This window comes from Castor canadensis, chromosome 2 (assembly GCF_047511655.1).
Source record: "Castor canadensis chromosome 2, mCasCan1.hap1v2, whole genome shotgun sequence".
In the NCBI taxonomy this organism is placed as follows: Eukaryota; Metazoa; Chordata; class Mammalia; order Rodentia; family Castoridae; genus Castor; species Castor canadensis.
In genome coordinates this window covers 173,634,266-173,651,994 of record NC_133387.1, presented here as the reverse complement: position 1 = coordinate 173,651,994, position 17,729 = coordinate 173,634,266, and the positions used below count along the sequence as shown (strand labels likewise).

Sequence of the window (17,729 nt, the reverse complement as noted above, 5' to 3'; positions counted from 1 at the left end):
ACTGTTATATTGTCTTTTGTACAAACAGGTTTCAATCAGAAAGCAATAGAAAGGGAAGAGCTGGCTCTCTGGCTTCAAAGCCAATTGAAACCATTGAGGCCAATGGACTTGAGGGAGCTAGAGGGAGGACAGCCCCATCCCTGCTCCTCTTGGCTCACACCCTTGTTTACAAGGAGAGATATGCCTACTCCTTTCCCCCATAGAACTCTTGATATTTTTATTATTTCATGAAGGGTCATCTTGGTTCCTAGAGAGAGACAAAGACAGGGAGAGAAGGAGAGGAGAGAGGGAGAGAAGAAAAGAGAGGGAGAGAGTGAGTCAGAGAGATAGAGAAAGGCAGCTGGGTAATACTCCATAAAAGAATCACCCTTAATCCTAATCCATTTCTCCCATGGGTACCCAGGCTCCTCTCTATGTGTTATCTTGCCCTCATCCCTTGTCACTTCTCAAAGATTCCTTCCTTCCCCTACTCATGGGCCACCCCCTTTTTTGCAGTACTGGGGTTTGAATTCAGGGCCTTATACTTACTAGGCAAGTGCTCTACCACTTGCGTTTATACTCCCCAATCCTTTTGTTTTTAGTTTGTTTTTCAGATCATCTCACACTAGTTTTTCTGGGGCCAGACTTAGACCTCAATCCTCCTACCTTTACCTCCTGAGTAGCTGAGACTACAAGCATGTGCCCAGGTTGGTTTTATTCTTAGAAGGAAAGGGGGGGGACAACAATACAGGGTATTGAATTCAGGACCTTGTGCTTGCTAGGCAATCACTCTAACACTTGAACCATGGCCCCCAGCTCCTTTTTGTTTTAGTTATTTTTCAGATAGACTCTTGCACTTTTGCCTGGGGCAGGCCTCAGACAGCAATCCTCTTACTTATGTATCCTGCAAAGCTGGGATCACAGGTGTGTACCACCAGACACTGCTTATTTGTTGAGATGGGGGTCCTGCTGACTTTTTTCCTATGCTGGCCTCAAACCACAATCCAATCTCTGCCTCTTGAGTAGCTGTATTATGTGCACACCTTTTCTGACTGCCTCTGAAGTCCTTTCCTACCTTCCTGTTTTCAGTTATCCCTTGGTCACCCTCTCTAGCCCTATACTCTCATTTCTTTGCAATCCTTGGCCCCCACCTCTCGACGCTTCTGTCCTGGCCTTTGGCTCTGGCTCCTGCTCCGGCTCCGGCTTCGTCCAGGGCCCCGAGAGCCCCGAGAGCTGCCAGAGCCCCTGGAAGAGTTGCTGCCAGCGGTGGAACAGGTGCTGGTACCCTGGCCATGGGTCAGGAAGCTTGGTCTGCCATATGGAAGCCAGGTCTCTTCTGTAGCATAACAGAGAAGGGCAGCTGGATCCAGGCAGGAGGCAGAACATCATTGTTCACCTACCTGCCACACTGACCACCATCCCAGCTCTAGGAGAAGAGCAAGGGGCAGTTGCCAAGTTCTGAAAGATGGGGCTAAAGAGAAGCAGAGCACCCAGCAATAGCCTTGACACAACAGGAATGTGTGAGGAACTCAGAAATGTGTGGGGAAATCCCAAACAGGAAGGGCCTTGGGGAAGGCAGAGCAGAGCACCTAGACCCCAGTCCTCTCATCCTGGGCTTCAGTCCGGGTAAAGGAAACATCTTGGGGACTTGAAAGACTTTTGCTCAGACTGCTAGAGCGACAAGAGAGCCTTTGACATTGACCAGATGCATGAACCCAACTGAAGGTAACAGGTGAGCTGGGTACCATCTGGGTTACTGTCAGCCTCCAGTCCCATCCTGCTGCCCTAGCCCTCCTTACCATCCAGGTGGGGCCCCCGTTGGGCCCCCAAGGGTACCGCCTGCACTACTCTCCTCTCCCCACTGTGCTCCCGTTCCAAGGAGGACATGCTGCCTGCTGCTCTCAGTCCCAAGGCCCAGTTTTCCTCTTCCTCTGGTGGAGGCAGGGGTGGTGGGGGCAAGTCTGGGGAGAAATATGTTTTCAGCAGAGTCTCCTGCCTCACCTGACATCAATCTTTCTCTCACCTCCATTCCTGACACCAGGAGGGAGTAGTCCAAGATTTGGCTTCCTGCCTGTCCCTTTTACCATCTCCCAGCCAAGGCCCTCACCCCCAGGACTGTGCTCCCTCCTGTAGGGAAAAGCCTTGGGTTTCTTCCTGATTCGAGCACGGGATCCTTGAAGTGGAGGAGTCATCTCCCCAGGCACCTGCCGTGTTCTCCCTATAGTGTCAGATGGAGAGAGGTCAGGAATGAGGAAAAGAGCCTGACGGTGTGGAGAAAACAAGCCTTGAACACAGGAAGGTGAGGGAAGGTTGAGGGTCTACAGACTCACCTGGGGCACTGTTGGCTGTACTAAGTACAGGGCTGGGGCTGGGGTGGTAGGAGGCTGTGGGGCCAGCACTCAGGCCAGCAGGCCTCCCTTCATGGCTACTCAGAGTGGGCTGGGATACACTGAGAGGGGAACTTGGCCCAAGGGGCACCCTCCTGCAATGACATGAAGCCTCAGCATTTGTTCCCTCCACAAAACCAAGAGCCTACTATGTGTCAGCCACTGCGCTGGACACTCAGCCTAACACTCAGATGAACAAAACATAGCCCATCCCCAGCAAGGCCTCCCAAGTAAGAAAAGCATGAGGAGAGCCATTTTTGAAATGCCTCTCACTCCAACTCACTCCAACAAAGAGACAGACTGAAGGAATTGAGAAACTTCCTCCCAATATCATAGCCCTGACACCTCTGTAACCCAGATTCACCTATCTATCCATCCACCCAGTCACCCACTGAAGAGATATGTACTGAGGGCCTGTATCATTTGGGTACTATATACCTCCCTACCTGGGCATCTGATGGAGATGGGGAATGTCACTGGGGGGTTGGGGAGGGTCAGGAGGTGAGGGGGTAAGAGTGGCTGTGGACTGCTGTCCATAGGAGGGTGTGGGAGAAGGGGTTTCTCCTCGGGTTGGAGCGACCAGGCACCCTCCACTGGAGCTGGGCTCAGTCAAGTGGTTTCTTTCAGTCATTGGTGGGCACCACTCTTCTGGCTCTGAGCTAGGGCAAAAGAAAGGAGAGAAGGGAAGGACCAAGTAGCTTCCATACCTTTCCCTTCGCCTTCCCATTACCGGCTTCCCTTCCTCTGCTAGTATCTCTGCCCACTCTCACCCCAGGAGGCCTTGGGCCGGTCCATGGGAGAGGGTGGGGGGTGAAATGCAGCAGCAGCATCCTTACCTGTCCTCCAGCTCCTCCTCAGGTCCCTCAGGGCAGCTCAGTTCACACGAAGGGGGAGGTGGTGGCAGGGCTTCTGGCCAGTTTAGAGAGGGCATCTGCACAGGTTTTCCCAGAAGCTTAACTTTACCTCCCCTGGATCCTGAGAAGGAGAGCCAAAGAATACACCAGAGCGTGCAGGAAAGAATCAGAGATGAGATATGTCAGAAGGAAGTACTGGGCTAGGTGTCAGAGGGTCAGGGTGGAGGAAACTCTAGACAGGGATAAAATGGGGGTGTTAGGAATGAGGAGCATACCACTGTCCACTTGGCTCCATTCTGGAGGGGCATACTGGCTCCAAGTGCCTGGATCCCCTGAGGGATGTTGGGGGAACCCCCCATGGAAGGTCTGGAGCTCCTCCCCTGCTGGGTCAATGGTGCTGTAGACAGGACCCTCACCAGGGGCGGCAGTGCCCCGGGCAGTCTGAGCCAGATATAGGGAGATTCCTGCTTCTGAGGAGGAGAAAGAAGGAGGCCCAGGGGAGGAGGAAGGGGCAGAGACAGAAAAATAGAAGACAATAGGAGAATGGAGGGCAAAAGGAGATCTCACAGGATCAACTTCCTCTCCCACCCCAAATCTTACATGTCAAACCAAGTTGAACGTTAGAGCTGAGAGGTTCTCGTATCACTTCCAGGACTAACTGACCAGCCTCAGGAAAACTAAGGAGGTTCGGCTCCCTCCCATTTGCCCCAGAAGGTTGAGAAAAGGGTGTGGGGGCCAGGTGTGCCCCTGCGTGATTAGAACTTCTCACCATTGTAGTATCTGTCATCTGGGTCAGGATTGCCTGGGCAGCAGCTTCCCCGAGGTTCCTGGGCTGATGGGCTTCGAGATGGGTGGGGCCACGAGTCTGCCAGCCATGGGTAGGAGGCAGGGCCAAGGCCTATGGGTGGCCTGAGGAGAAGCAGGTGAAGGCTGGGAAAGGGGAGCCTGAAGAGGCCAGCAAAAGTAAGGAAGGCAGCAGAAATGGAAAGTCCCAGGACAAGGCTCAGAAAGACAATGGCTGCATGTTTTTCTCATATGTGGGAGATAGACACAATACAAATACAAACAATATTATGAAAAACAGGTTTCACTAAAGGGAGGTCACTAACAGGAGAGGGAGGGTAAAAGAAGGAAGAAGGTAAATACGGTTGATGTACTTTCTGTACAGGAATGAATATAGAATTTTTAAACCTGGTGAAATCACCATAAGGGGACTAAGGCAGAAAGGTGAAAAATAGAGCAGATGACCCAATTCAGGTTATAATACATATATACATGGAAATGTCACAATGAAACTCCCTGTGCAATCTTAAACAAACAAAAATACCTTTTTTTTTCAAAAATGGAGAACAGGAAGGTAAAACAGGTCCTGTTTGGGGGTTGGTACCAGTGGGAGGGGGAGGGGGAAGGCTATAAGGAAAGGCTGTAGGAGGATGAATGCAGTGTACTCATATGTGAAAATGGAAAAATAATACCTGTTAAAACTTTTCTAGGAATGGAGGGGGCGGTAAAAGGAGAATGCTGGAGGCGGTAAATCCATCTCTGATATGTTGTAAGAACTTTGTAAATGTCTCAATGAACCCACAACAGAACAATAATATAGTAAGACAGTAATGGTGTTGTTGGGGGTGGGGGGGTGCTCAGCATTGGAGGGGGCAGAGAGGCCTGGAGAGGTGGGAGACAGGTTAGGAGACTTACCTGGAACTGGCTCCAGAGAGGCCCTCTGAGTGTGGGAAGGACACTGGGGAAGATGAGAGAAGCAGTGAGAGAAGAGCTAGTACTGGGGGGTCTGAACCTCACTGAGATAGAGAAGGCTTACCTGCAGGTGTGTAGGCAAAGGAGGCTTCCGAAAAGGAGCCCGTAGGAAAAAGAAGAGGGAAAATGAGGCGAGGGGTCAGAAATACCCAACAAGCTTATTTAATCCTTGGCCCTGGTCCCCAGTTCTACTCAGGCTGCACCTTGGATTAATTTCATCAGAATTTCTGGGGTTGGGACTCAGGTCTCAGAATTTTTCTAAAGTTCCCTAAGTGATTCCTCTATGCAACTAAGATTGAAAACCGCTGACCTCAGAGACTTCAGCATCTCTCTAGAAATGCCCTTTACTTGGGAGTAGCAGAAATCAGGTAGCCTCCTTTCAGGTGGTGGCTTTTCCCACCCACACCTAGCTAATAATAATTTACTGCCTGGGACCCTGGCCACATCCCTCCGGTCAGGCCACACCCCTTTCCCTGCTTCTATGTGGGCTTATTAAGACTGAACTGCAAAGCCTGCCCTTCTCTCGAGGCGTCTTACTGGCACATCTCACCCATCTCCCTGAATCCTGCCCCCTCTTGGCCCGCCCTTCCACCCCAGAACTGACAGCTCCTACTCTCCTAAGTGGCTGGGCTGGCGGTGAACCCCTGGCTCCTGGCCCTGCCCCATTTTCGCCCAGCGGCTGAGCCTAGGCCATTCTCTATCCCGCTTGCCTCGCTACCGCCAGGCTCCTCGCGCTCCGCTATGCGGGCGCACCCCCGGGTCCCGTTCTCACCGGTGTAGTGGCTGAGCATTTTGCGTTGCTTCTGGCGCCGGTAGAGGGCGACGCAGAGCCCGAGCAGCAGCGCCCCGCAGGCAGCGCCGCCGCCCGCGAGGAAGGCAGGCTCCTGCAGTACCCTTGCCAGCCGCTCGGTCAGTCCCCGGCCCACCTCTAGGCCAGGCTCCAATCCCGGCGGGGATGCTGGGGGTGGGGTCGGGAGGGGGGACGGGTCAAAGAGGTGAGGGGAGGAGGAGCCAGAAGCCCAGGTGCTGGGAAAAGTCCATCCTGACCCCTCAGGCAAGCCCTCCCCGTACATTCCCCAGCCTGGTTCTCCCACTCCCACCTCCGGACTCACGCAACTGCACCATCACTGGGTCACTGGCCACACCCACGCCAGCACTGGTGGCCGCTGCGACCAGTGTCCGGTAAAGCAAGCCTGGCAGCAGTCCCCGGAGCATCACGGAGCGTGTCCAGCCTGCTGCAGACCGGTTGAGGTGGAAGCGACTTTCATTGCCCAGGCACCAGATCTAAGGGGACCGAGACCGGGATTTAGAGAGCCAGGAATGGAATTCTGGCCCCACAGGGTAACTTGAGGCTTGGAATGATGGAGAGATATTAGCCAGGCATAATCCAGACTGGAGATAGCAATGTGACCCTCCCTTCTCTCCCCTAACCTCGTCCTAGTTCCCCCCATCCTAATCCTAGTCCCCACATTATCCCTCTCCCTCCCCTCCCCAGCCCTCTTACCCCAGTACCTTTTCAAACCCTGTACCTGGTATTCAGTGATGACTCCATTTTGCTGGGAGGGAAGTGGAGGCTCCCAGGATACAGTTATACTGCTGTTGCCATCGCCCCCCAAGGCCACTGCCACTCCCTGGGGGGGACCACTGGGGGCTGGGCCAGGGTGGAGCATGTGAGAAGAAAACAGACAGTCATTGCAAACTGCCCCCAATCTTTCCCCTCCCTGTTCTTACATTTTAGGGAACTAAAAAGCACCCCTCCTTCCCACTCAGATGCCTTGCTCTCCTGCAAGGCTCCTGCAGTTTCCGTCCTCCACACCCCCTCCCACCTCTTATCCATCCATCAACTCCTTGGCCCTCCTTACCCTCCTCAGGAATGCTCCTGGTCACAAAGGGGCTTTCAGTCCCAAGACCCTCCTGGCCTTGGGCTTGCACCTTGATCTGGATTTGGGTCCCTGGGGGGAGTCCTCTTAGCACAGTACTTTTCTGGTGTGGAGTCTGTAGGTCCAACACTGTCCAGCTTCCATCATTAGGGCCTGCTATCCTCCAAGACACCCGGAAACCTTGAACCAGCTGGACTGGGCCGTCCACCTGTAGGAGACAGGAGGACAAGGTGTACCAGAGGGGAAAGCTAAGGCCACACAGGTCCTCCAGTCCAGCCCTCTCTCTATTCATACCACCTTCCCCAGCCATTCATTTCCCACTCTCCCATACTCATTCTTGGACAACCTCATGTCTCCCATCAATGTTCCCACCCTTAACCTCACCCTATGCCACACTCACAGTCCAGGACACCTGCAGGGTCCGAGAACCAAGGACTATGGCCTCCTGTATTCGCACAGCCACTTCAGCCAGTCCCCGTTGGCCTCTCCATGGGTCTTCCACTGGCCTGGATGGGTTGCTGTCTACTGACCGAAGATCTCACTCAACAGGGGCCACCAGGGGCAGGGAAACAGAACTAAGAATGTGTGCCCTCCCTCACTGTACCATTCAGTACACCAGAATACACAAAGTCAGGAGGGGACTGAGCAGAGGGGGGGTCAGGAGGAACATTCTTTCTGCTTAACTACATATGCACCCTCATATACATGACATATCAAACTTGGAGTTAACCTCCAAAAGTCTCTTGTGTTCTTAACAATCTGCACTACATATGGATAAAAGTTTCAGCAGTGAGGAGCTACTTTGATGAATTGATACTACCTTCCCTTTCATTCCTCCCTTCTTACTTGCCTCTCTATGAGAGGAAACTATGACTTCCTATTTTAGGCTGGGCCCCAATATAAACCCCTGGCATAGCAGGAAATAACTCTGTGAACTGTAATGGTGCCATGGTTTGGGGTTGGGGATACCCTGCAAGTGTTACATGTCATACCCATAAACCCAGGGACTCTGATCTTACCCTGTGTGCGAACAGGTTCAGAGACAGGGCTGGGCTCACTGAGGCCCCAGGTTCCCACTGCTCGCACCAGGAACATGTAGATGGTATTTGGCTGAAGACCACTGACTGTGTGTGTTTCCAGCTGCACACCATCTGCCACTGTCCGCCATGTGTTGCCAGCTGCTTGGCTAAAACAGGAATGAGGTTCAGGGCTATCTAAATCAGGAACCCCCAAATGTCTACTCCAGCTCATCTGTTCTCTGTGGAACCTTACTACCTTCTCACCTTGGGAGAAAGAGACTGGAGACTGCCTCCCACAATAACAAAGACCCTAAAGATATGGAATCCCCACCTTTTAACTCTCCAAGTTTGCATTCAAAACTTTCTCCATACCTGAAGGCCTCTATCACATAAGAGGTGACTATAGACCCAGCGTGTGGATTGGGCTTCCAGGTCAGGGTAATGCTGTTCTTGGTGACCTCAGTGACCACTGGCTGAGAGGGAGGCTCTGGAGGGGTACTGGCTTCTGTTGGGGGATCTGGTGATGTTCCCCAGTCTTCTGTGGTGGTAGACAATCATTAAGTAGAAAGATGAGAAAAAGATTGTCACAGTGCAACCTGCCTCCTTCCCACAGGAGCTGTGGAGCTGTGACAGGGGTAATGGGCAAAGAGTAACATATTATACACTAACCCCTACTCACATCTGCCTCCCAAGTGTACCACTGCCATCCTCCTCCTCACCACAATGGCCATGGCACTTGGGAGATAAAATTAGCTCTGGGGCTTGGGGAGATATTGACTACATTTGAAGCAGGTTTGGAAAAAGGTGCTGGCAAAACAAGGGGACAAAGAACAAACTCACCCCGCTTCCTAAGCCAGCCACTCCATGTGGCCTCCCCTACGGAACTCTTGGCCACACAGCTGTAGAAACCCATGTCCATCTCCTGTAGGAGAGGGTAGAGCACTGGCACACTGGGATTGGAGCAAGGTAGGGTGAGGGGGTAGTGGCAGGTAACAGAAGGATGAAGAAGATGCTGGACACTTTAGGAAGTCTGAGAGAGCAGAGGAGTAGAAATGGTATTAGAGGCCCAGTGGGTACTTACAAGAGTTGGGAATGTGGGCCAGGTAGCCATTCTCAGTTATGAGGGCACTAGGGGTGACACTCACCTGCACACTGGTGATGTACAGGGTGCCGTTGGCCATTAAGTTGAACTGCAGGTCATCCCCCTGCAGCCACTGCCCATCTTTCTTCCATCGGACACTAGGCTGAGGGTTCCCAGTCACTCTGCATGGCAGCCATACAGAAGAGCCAAGTGCCAGAGTCTGATTGGCTGGTCCCTGAAGGATGATGGGAGGTAGCCCATCCAAGGAGGCTGAGAGAGGAAGAACTCAGGCATCTCAGGGGAGGAGTGTAGGGTCAGCAACCAGTCCCCATCCTCATTCTCTGCTGTTACCCCCGCACACACCACCCTCCTGGTGATCCAAGAGGGCTTTAATAATTATCTATAGTCTCTGCCTGGACCATTCTGCCACTGATTTCCAAACTTCAAGGGCATTCCTCAGGGGCATGCCCCTCTGCTTACAAACATATTGCATAGCATCCAAGAGAAACAAATCTCTTTAGTTCATGTCCTTCCAGACCATGGGTCCAGCCCTCTTTTCATGGGCAAATACCTCCTTTTATCTCCAACGAGGCCTTGGCCAGGATGCTGCCGGCCACACTGACAGCCTGGCACACATAGTAGCCAGCATCCCCACTCTGCACTTCAGTGATGTTGAGCTGGCCTCTTGGAGAGACTGAGAAGCGCCCCTTGGGCTGAAGTGACTGACTAGGGAAAAGCAGGACCTGGGGCAGAGCAAGAAACCAAGACAGAAAATGAGCTGCCAGCTGGGCAGAAGAGTTCCCCTTGCCTGTCAGTCTCAGAATTCAGAGAATTCCTAAGATTCTAGTTCACACTCTGCCCCAGCCATTGAAATGACCTTGGGCTAACTAGTTAGGCCTTGTCACAAAAAATAATGAAAATTTATTGGAAGATTTTAGGGTCTACTTCCCAGCATTGGGACTTACTCTGAGCAAGTTAGTAAACCTTTCTAAGCCCCAATTTCCCCAAATTTGAGTCTTAAAGGATAAATAGGAGGATTAAATAATGGAATCATGAAAAGTCTTCTAATAAACTAATAAATGTTATATGCTTTTCCCCTTCTTTATGGTGTTAACATTTTACTTTAGATAAGACACATTGAAAGGTAGGAAGCAGATATGGGACATATAGAACAGACTGAGCCTCTAACTGACATCCAGACCCACCCCATCCTACACATCACTAAATTAAAATGTTGGAAAATGTGGCTGTGGATTTGAAACAAAACTATAGGTTGTCTGGTTTCCCAGTGGGGTGGGATAATCAGACTTATTATAATGAAACCATTTCCTAGTAGCAAAAATCTCACCTTTCACTTAGAGGGAGCTACTTATGTTGTAACTTCAGTGAAGGTTTTTTCAGGTTGTTTGATCTGGGATTTGTTTGCTATGTAAAAAGAGGATGACTGCCAGGTGCAATCCTAGCTACTCAGGAGGGTCGTGATTTGAAGCCAGCCCCGGCAGTTTGCAAGACCCTATCTGGAAAAAAAACCCTACCACCAATAAAGGGCTGGTGGAGTGGTTCAAAGCGTAGGCTCTGAGTTCAAGCTCCAATACTGCCCCCCACAAGCAAAAAAAGAGGATTACCAGGAGCTCCCCCTTGTGGAGGGAGTTATAAATAGAACAAGTAAATTTCTTTACCCTGAGCAGCTTTAGTTCAATACTTGGTTTACAAAGCAATATTTATGTCCAAAGCCAAGGTCCAGAAAGACTGGGGGAGGAGGAATCTAATTGGATTTGCTACATACAGCTTTTCCCCAAATAGATTTTCCAAGGAATTACCATCCAGGAGTGTTCCTTACACCTAAACATATTACTGTAATATCAATGATTTTTTTTAAGTCTAAATGTTCTGAGCCTTTTATATTCATTAACTTATTTAATCCTCCCAAATAACCTGCACAGGTTTCCAGAGGTGGAGTACTATAGGTAAAACAGAAGACCCAGAGAGATGTTTGCAGAAGGTAGAAGGAGAGACACTAAGACCAGAAGAAAAGCAGGTGGGCAGGGCCTTGGAGAGGACCACCTACTTGACTCCCTTCCTTCTGCCAGAAGATGGCAGGTGGTGGGTTTCCTTTGGTCTCACACTGGAAAGCCACGTTCTCTCCAGGAGCTGCTATCTGGTCCTGAGGCTGAGTCACCAACTGGGGCGGGACTGGGAATAGGAGAGAGATAAAGGAACAGGGACTTAATGGTACTAGGAAGTATGAGTGCGGAGACAGGAGAGAGAAATCCAAAGGCTGGCTGAAGTAGGAACATCCATCTCTTGCTCAAGACTATTGGGCTTTCTCTTCTCTCTCTCCTTCCAGAAGTCTCAGGTGACCCACCCCTATCTCCTCCTCTGTCCTTTTTCCCCATTCTCCTCCACTCTAGTCCATCTTCTATCTTCCTTCATATCATTCCTGGCTGCAGGGCATCCCAGGTAAAGCCCTCACCATGAACACTGAGGGAACCAGATGCTTCCACACGGCCCACGCTGTTCTCTGCCACACAGGTGTAAGCCCCTTCATCTTCAGCACTCACGCGCCCAATCCAAAGGCTGTGGTCACTCCGGATCTCGTACCTGCTCCACTCCCCACCCCCAGGCTGGGTTGGCCACAGCTATAGACCCCTTTTCTCTCCCCCAGGACAGACACAAGGGTTAGGGTATAGAAAGACAAGGCAGGACTCAACAGGGACAGAAGCTGGTACCCACAAGATGGGGAGTGGATAAGAGAGGGGTCGCAGGCTCTGGGCAACAGAATTCTTTGCCCTTGAGTTAGAGGGGGTCTGCCTTCCAGTTTTCTAGAGCAGGGTAGACTCTTGAGCTGCTTGGGTCTCCTTACAGGCAGAAGGAGGGGGCTTCTCACCTGCCTGTGGGCAGTTCCCCATCTTCCTTGCGCCAGTGCAGATGAGGTGGGGGATCCCCCTGCACCTCACAAAGGAAGTTCACAGGGGCACCAGCCAGGACCACCTGGTTTACTGGTTTACGCAGAAATGAGGGACGCTCTACAGAGTGGGAGCCAGTGAACAGTCAGGAAGCCTGCACAGCTTCTCACTTCCTGGACTACCCACTCCCATAACTCCCAAACGCCCAGTGCCTACCCAATACCACAAGTTCAGCTGCCCCACTCTCCCGTTCTCCCGCCATGTTGGAGGCCACACACACATATATCCCAGCATCACTCTTGAGTGTATGTGACATCATCAGCTTCCCTCCACGTATCTGCAAAATAATAATAGTAACTTAAATTGTGAGTATGTGTGTGTGTAAAGTTTGTTTCTCATTGCAAGCCTATGAACAAGACCAATGAAGGACTGGAGGGGTGGCTCAAGGGATAGAGCACCTGCTTTGCAAACACAAAGTCCTGAGTTCAAACCCCAGTCCTACCAAAAAAAAGAAAACAAAAACAAAACAAACAAAAAAGACCGATGAAGAGGACCCACAGATCAGATGCGGAGTTCCTGGGGCATCCAATCCCACTCCCTGCCTTCCTTTTACCAATTCCACCCTTCCCTCCCTATTTCTCACTGAAGAGCCAAAGCTCCTGATCTCAAACACCCTAATCTCAAATCTCCCACTTTACCAACACCAAGACATCATTCCTAGGCACCAGGACCTTTAGATTCAGGCCTTCCTCCTTTGTGAGACAGGAGCTGGACCCATAGCCTATGGCCCACCCTCACCGTGATCCTTCCCTGCTCTTCCTTAAGCCTTGTACTATTCTTCTTCCAAGTCACCAAAGGCTCTGGGTGGCCTCTGGGGGGCACACATTCCATTACTGCTGGCTCTCCCACCGCCACCACAGTGTTTCCAGGAGACTGCCGGAAATCATCTCGGAGGACTAAAGGTGGGAAGGAGGTAGAAGAAAGGTCAGGAGAATAAACAGTGTGGTGTGACATAACTGGGTGAGAACATAAGGGAAGCGTTGTCTGGGGCAGGGTGGATCACAGTACACGGAGCTCTTTCCCAGGTTCTCCGACCCACTTCCTTCTCTGGGTGTGGTGTGGCTAATAGAGGCTAAACATGGCGGTTCCAAAGGAAGACGCTAACTGGGTTGGTTGAGACCTCTGAGGCAGGTTCCTTTTAGGGTTGCTCTGAGTCCTCCCGCCTCCCCCAGGCTGTAAGAACAACCAGTTGACGTCAGGACTTTCACCTGCTACTTCCAAAGAAGCGTTTCTGCTAGCCGCGGCCCCCAGGTAGTTGCGCGCCACACAGGTGTAGACACCCTCGTCGGGCCGCGCGCGGCGCCCGTGCACAATGCGTGGGAAGAAGAGGGCGCCGCTGGGCAGCAGGAGGCGGTGCGCGCGCGGATCCTCGCGCGCCGTTGCCACGCGCGCCCCGTTCTTGTACCACTCGATGTTGGGTCGAGGCCGGCCTTCAGCGCGACAAGGCAGCGTGGCAGGCTCGCCCCGGGAAACCACCAGATCCGGTGGCTGCTCCACGATGCGCGGCATGGCGTCCTCTGGCCCAACTCTTGACACTGGGGGAGGGGATGGTTCAGAACTCAGGTCGGAACACTGGGGGAGACACTGATGTTCCAGAGGGAAAGAGCCCTTTCTGATCGTCTCATCTCCCATGCTTCGTCTGCTACATAGCAGTCCCCATCAGCCCAATCTCTTCCTCTATAGGAGGAAGACATTCTTAGACTGGAAAGGAGATGACTATAGACAGGCAGATCGAAACAGGAATCAGGACACAAACTCTCAGGCGGGCTTTGTGGAGCTCCTGAAGAACTCCTACCTCCTCTTCTGCCAAGTTTAAGTGAATAATGACTGGGCCAAGGATTGACAAAAGATTGTGTCTCCAGCCAACTAGTTTTCACCCACTCGCACTAGTTCGCGAGTCGTCCTTGCTCAGTGAGCCATGCACCATGCATTTGGTTCTTCACTTCTATATAGTCCCGGACCAATGAAATGGATATTGTGGATTGGCCTGGAGTCCGTTATGAAAGGGAAGACGGGAAGACTTGACTGATAGGACTGGGGCCTGAGACTAGAAGGAACTCTTAACCTGTCCCCTATGGCACTCCAAATAATCTGATTCCGCTTCGGGGGTCCTGCGACATAAGAGGAACCGGAACACAAATGGTAGTGGAAATGTGAGTTAATACTGAGAGGTGAAGTTCTCGACAGATTATTTTACTGGTGGCTGTAGCCAAGAAAGGCAAAAGAACCACACTGGAAAAGAAATTTCTCTGTCTCCTTTGTTCACTTGGATCAATTAGTCTGCAGATTCTGCCCCTGCCTCTCTCTTGGCCTGTTATAGTCTTTAGTTTTGGCATGGTTTGGGATCCTGGAGCTCGTTAAACGCTCAGACTTTGAGCTCAGCCCGGCCCTAGGAAAAGAATTTGTAACCCGCTCTGCCAGTAGGTGCCGCTGCAGCCTAATGTGCTGTCCTTAAATAACCAGGGATTACTGTGCACCTCTGCTCTGCGCCTCCCCCCGCCCCCACGCCGCCCACCCTGTTCCAAAATCCTCAGGGCCTCTTGCTTCCAGGCCCGGTGAGGGATTAGGTTTCGTTTCCCGCCCTTCCTCTTAGAAGTTCTGGTGTAGACAAAGTTGGAAGGGTTGCTGAGTGCTGGCTCTGTCCTGGGGAGAGTTTAACTGATTGGGGGGTCAGATCGGTTTCTCTCCCACTTATGGAAGGGAGTGCATTTCTCAATCCTCTCCCTTTCAAATGGACATCTCTGCTGCTCATCGGTCTCTTCCCCATCCCATTCCAGTCCCAATTTGGGCACATTCCATGGGGAGCCACCCAGTCGTGGTTAGAGCCCAGGCTTTGAAGCACCCACGTCTGGAATCTCACTCCGATTTTGACACTTCCTAGCTGTAAGATTTTGGGGAAATTACTTAACATCTCTGAATCTCAGTTTGTCTGTAATACAGAAATCCCCAAAATCGTGATGGATGTAAATCTCACGGGTCAATAAATTTGGCGATTCTACCATTGTTTTAGAAGCTCTTCCTTCCTAGCACACCTTATCTGGCTGCTACAGTCTCTACCTAAATGAGATTAAGCTCCAGTCCTTTTTCCTATTCACATAACCCTCAAGTGTAATGGAAGCTGACTTAGAGCTGTTGGATCCGACCTTTTGCTTTATGCTGCTTTCATGACCGTTGGGTGCCATTCGCTTTCCACAAATTTGCTTCGTTAGCGGCACTATGTGACTCTCAACGTCTTCCCTACACACCTCACTAAATTCTCAAGCTTAAAGGAGACGATGTATGTTAAAAACAGTCTGTAAAAGCGTTAGGTGAGTGGAGGCATGACTGGACGTCAGTGAGAAAGCTCCGTGCTTAACCTCCTGGGAATCCTGGGGGTTAGGACACTGGAGAATCCCGGTTCATTGCCCATTCTTTTTCTCCCCACTCCTTCAAGACATACCGCACCTTCTGGTCAGCCTTTCCCGTCTAATTCCTGTAGACACAGCTGCAGACTCCCTTTCCCTGGAATTTCTTCCCTGTCCTTCCTGGTCCCAGGAGATGATTCAACAGCAGCCTAATGAATAGCTAATGGCCATGCTAATGAGGCTCTGGGGCTCCTCCCCAGCACCTGGAGTACCCACCACACACACTGTCACACAGTCACTCACACACACTGTCACACAGTCACTCACACACACTCACAGTCACTCACACTCACACACAGTCACACTCACACACTCACACACACACTGCCGGGGTCTCCTTTCTCGCTACCTTCGAATTCTCAGCACAGTGCTTGCCACTAAACTCGAGTGAGCGTGAGCCGGGGGCCGAGGGATGTGCTGCGCCCACCTAAAAGGCAAACACTGCAGAGGCGTCCCGGGGAGAGGGAGTTCCCGACGCGGCCCGCAGGGGGCGCGCTCTGTTCTCTCCGCCCGCGGGCGGGCGGGCGGCTACCCACTACCCCCGCCTCCCCACTGCGCTCGGGCAGAGAGCACTGTCTCAGTCGTTTATTAATCACCGTAATTAGCTGTAACGACCTAGCCGCCGGCCCTGCCCGCTTACCGCAGCTCTGCCCGGGAAGGCTGGCTGTGAGTCCCACAGCTGAGATACGAACTTAGTTCTAAGTTTATATACAATGATCCTGTGCCCGTCCCCTCCGCAGCAAACACAGCCAATAATTTGGCTTTCACACCCTGGTCCTGAATGAGTTCTTGAAAAACTTGGAGTCCTGAGGTAGACCACCGAGTGTCCAGCTAAACACAGACCCCCCTTCCTCCTCTGCCCTCCATGAGGTAGGCGGGAGCTTTCTTTAGCTCGGGACTTGCCCATCAGCAGCCTCGGTTCTGACCTGGGGTGGGCGTGGGAGCCAGTTGGAAAGGTGGGGAGTAAAGGACTCAGCAGCCATCTTCTCCCAAACCCTCGACCTCCCGTGGATACCCCTACTCAGGTGCTTCTCTTGGACCCCATTCCCAGGGAGGTGCTGGAGGCGCCAAGGGTCCTGGAGTTCGGGATAGTAGCGCTTTCACCTTTCCCTCCAGGAAACTCTCTCACCTTACTCCCACCCCCGTATCCGAAGTCCCCTTGGTGCAGTCTCACCGTTGACAGTGGGATCCCCAGGAGGCAGTAGGCTGTGATTGAGCGGCGCCAGCGAGGAGTTGAAGCCGCTGAAGATCAGCTCGCTGGAGTTGGAGATGTCCCCAGCCAGGGAGTCCGCGAACAAGTTCATCTGCAGCAGCGTTTTGAGCAGGTAGCGCAGCATGGCGCGACCCGCCTGCGACCGGGGCGGGGGGCTTGGGGCCCAGCCCCTGGGTCTGAGACCCGCGGGCCGGGAGCCGTAAGCCCCTCCACAGTCTCTGAGCACTGCCCCAGCCACGGTGCCGCCGTCCTGCAGGCGCGCCAGGGTACGGCCGGTGCCTTCGCGTGCCCTCCTCCTTCTCTTCGTCCTTCTCTCCACCCCCCAGTGCTGGAGTCCCCTGGGAGCTGGGCGGGCGGAAAGCAGGTGCCACTCCGATCCTGGCGTAATTAAGGGTTTAATCCGCCTCCTCATACCCCTACCCCCACCCCAATGGCCACTAACTGGGCAGTAAACTAAGAGTCGCAGTGGCGCGCAAGTTGGAGTCCCCGCCCCACGCCGCTGGCCCGGCTGTCTGTTCTGCACCAGGAGGGAGTTTCTCTCTTTTCTCAAAGTACCCGAGATGAGGGATGAGGCTCTGTCAGACTGCCTTTCCGCCCAAGTTTAGAACAGGGATTCTCTCCTTTCCCGGACCTCGGGGGAAACTGAGGCAAAACACAAGCAGACGTTCTCTAGATCTCAAAACCCTGCTTTCCAAGCCCTGGGGTTTAGCGACTCTAGTGCAGAAGGCTGAGGTGGCTTGGAGCAGGGATTGGGAGTGGGAAGAGAATTCCACTGTAGGAGCATCCCTTTGTCCTCTAATCTTCTGGTCTACAACCAGGAGGCCAGGGAATGGGATGACTCACCTTGATCTGGGAGACCAGCTCCAGAAGCCCTAATCTAGGAGCTTCTGAGTATGGACTGAGACCACGGATAAAACTGGAGGGGAAGACGCAGGCAAATCCGGGTAGTTCGCATTTATTTGCATACTTTGTATTACTCTGCTGACGTGTTTTATTGTATTCTTTTACATTTTAAAGGAGACTGAAGGAAACCAAGGAGTCTAGGACAAAGAGCAATATTATGTCTGTAAAGGCAAGTGCAGGAGAAGAGACAGAATAGGTACATTCGTTCAAATCTGTTGGAACCTGATATAGGCAGATCATCCTTCCGAGGAGAGAAAAAAAAAAAAAAGCAAACAAAATAAAATAAAA

The 17,729-nt window shown here is 52.1% G+C and overlaps 1 protein-coding gene across 1 annotated transcript; it reads right to left on the bottom strand.

Moving 5' to 3' along the window:
* Positions 1–24: 24 nt before the first annotated feature.
* On the bottom strand, positions 25–16,757 carry Robo3 (roundabout guidance receptor 3). The gene is made up of 28 exons (XM_020157806.2): positions 16,500–16,757; positions 13,130–13,456; positions 12,660–12,817; positions 12,078–12,198; positions 11,843–11,981; positions 11,429–11,556; positions 11,024–11,148; positions 9,527–9,698; positions 9,020–9,225; positions 8,715–8,796; positions 8,247–8,412; positions 7,875–8,041; positions 7,256–7,377; positions 6,838–7,063; positions 6,505–6,626; positions 6,088–6,259; positions 5,748–5,933; positions 5,040–5,063; positions 4,919–4,961; positions 3,990–4,129; positions 3,496–3,690; positions 3,203–3,341; positions 2,813–3,025; positions 2,310–2,461; positions 2,087–2,197; positions 1,779–1,940; positions 1,131–1,315; positions 25–247 (listed from the first exon to the last, which is right to left on the bottom strand). The coding sequence occupies exons 1-28, from the start codon at positions 16,660–16,662 to the stop codon at positions 236–238; spliced, it is 4,158 nt and encodes a 1,385-aa protein (XP_020013395.2). The 5' UTR covers positions 16,663–16,757; the 3' UTR covers positions 25–235.
* Between the last annotated feature and the right edge of the window lie 972 nt (positions 16,758–17,729).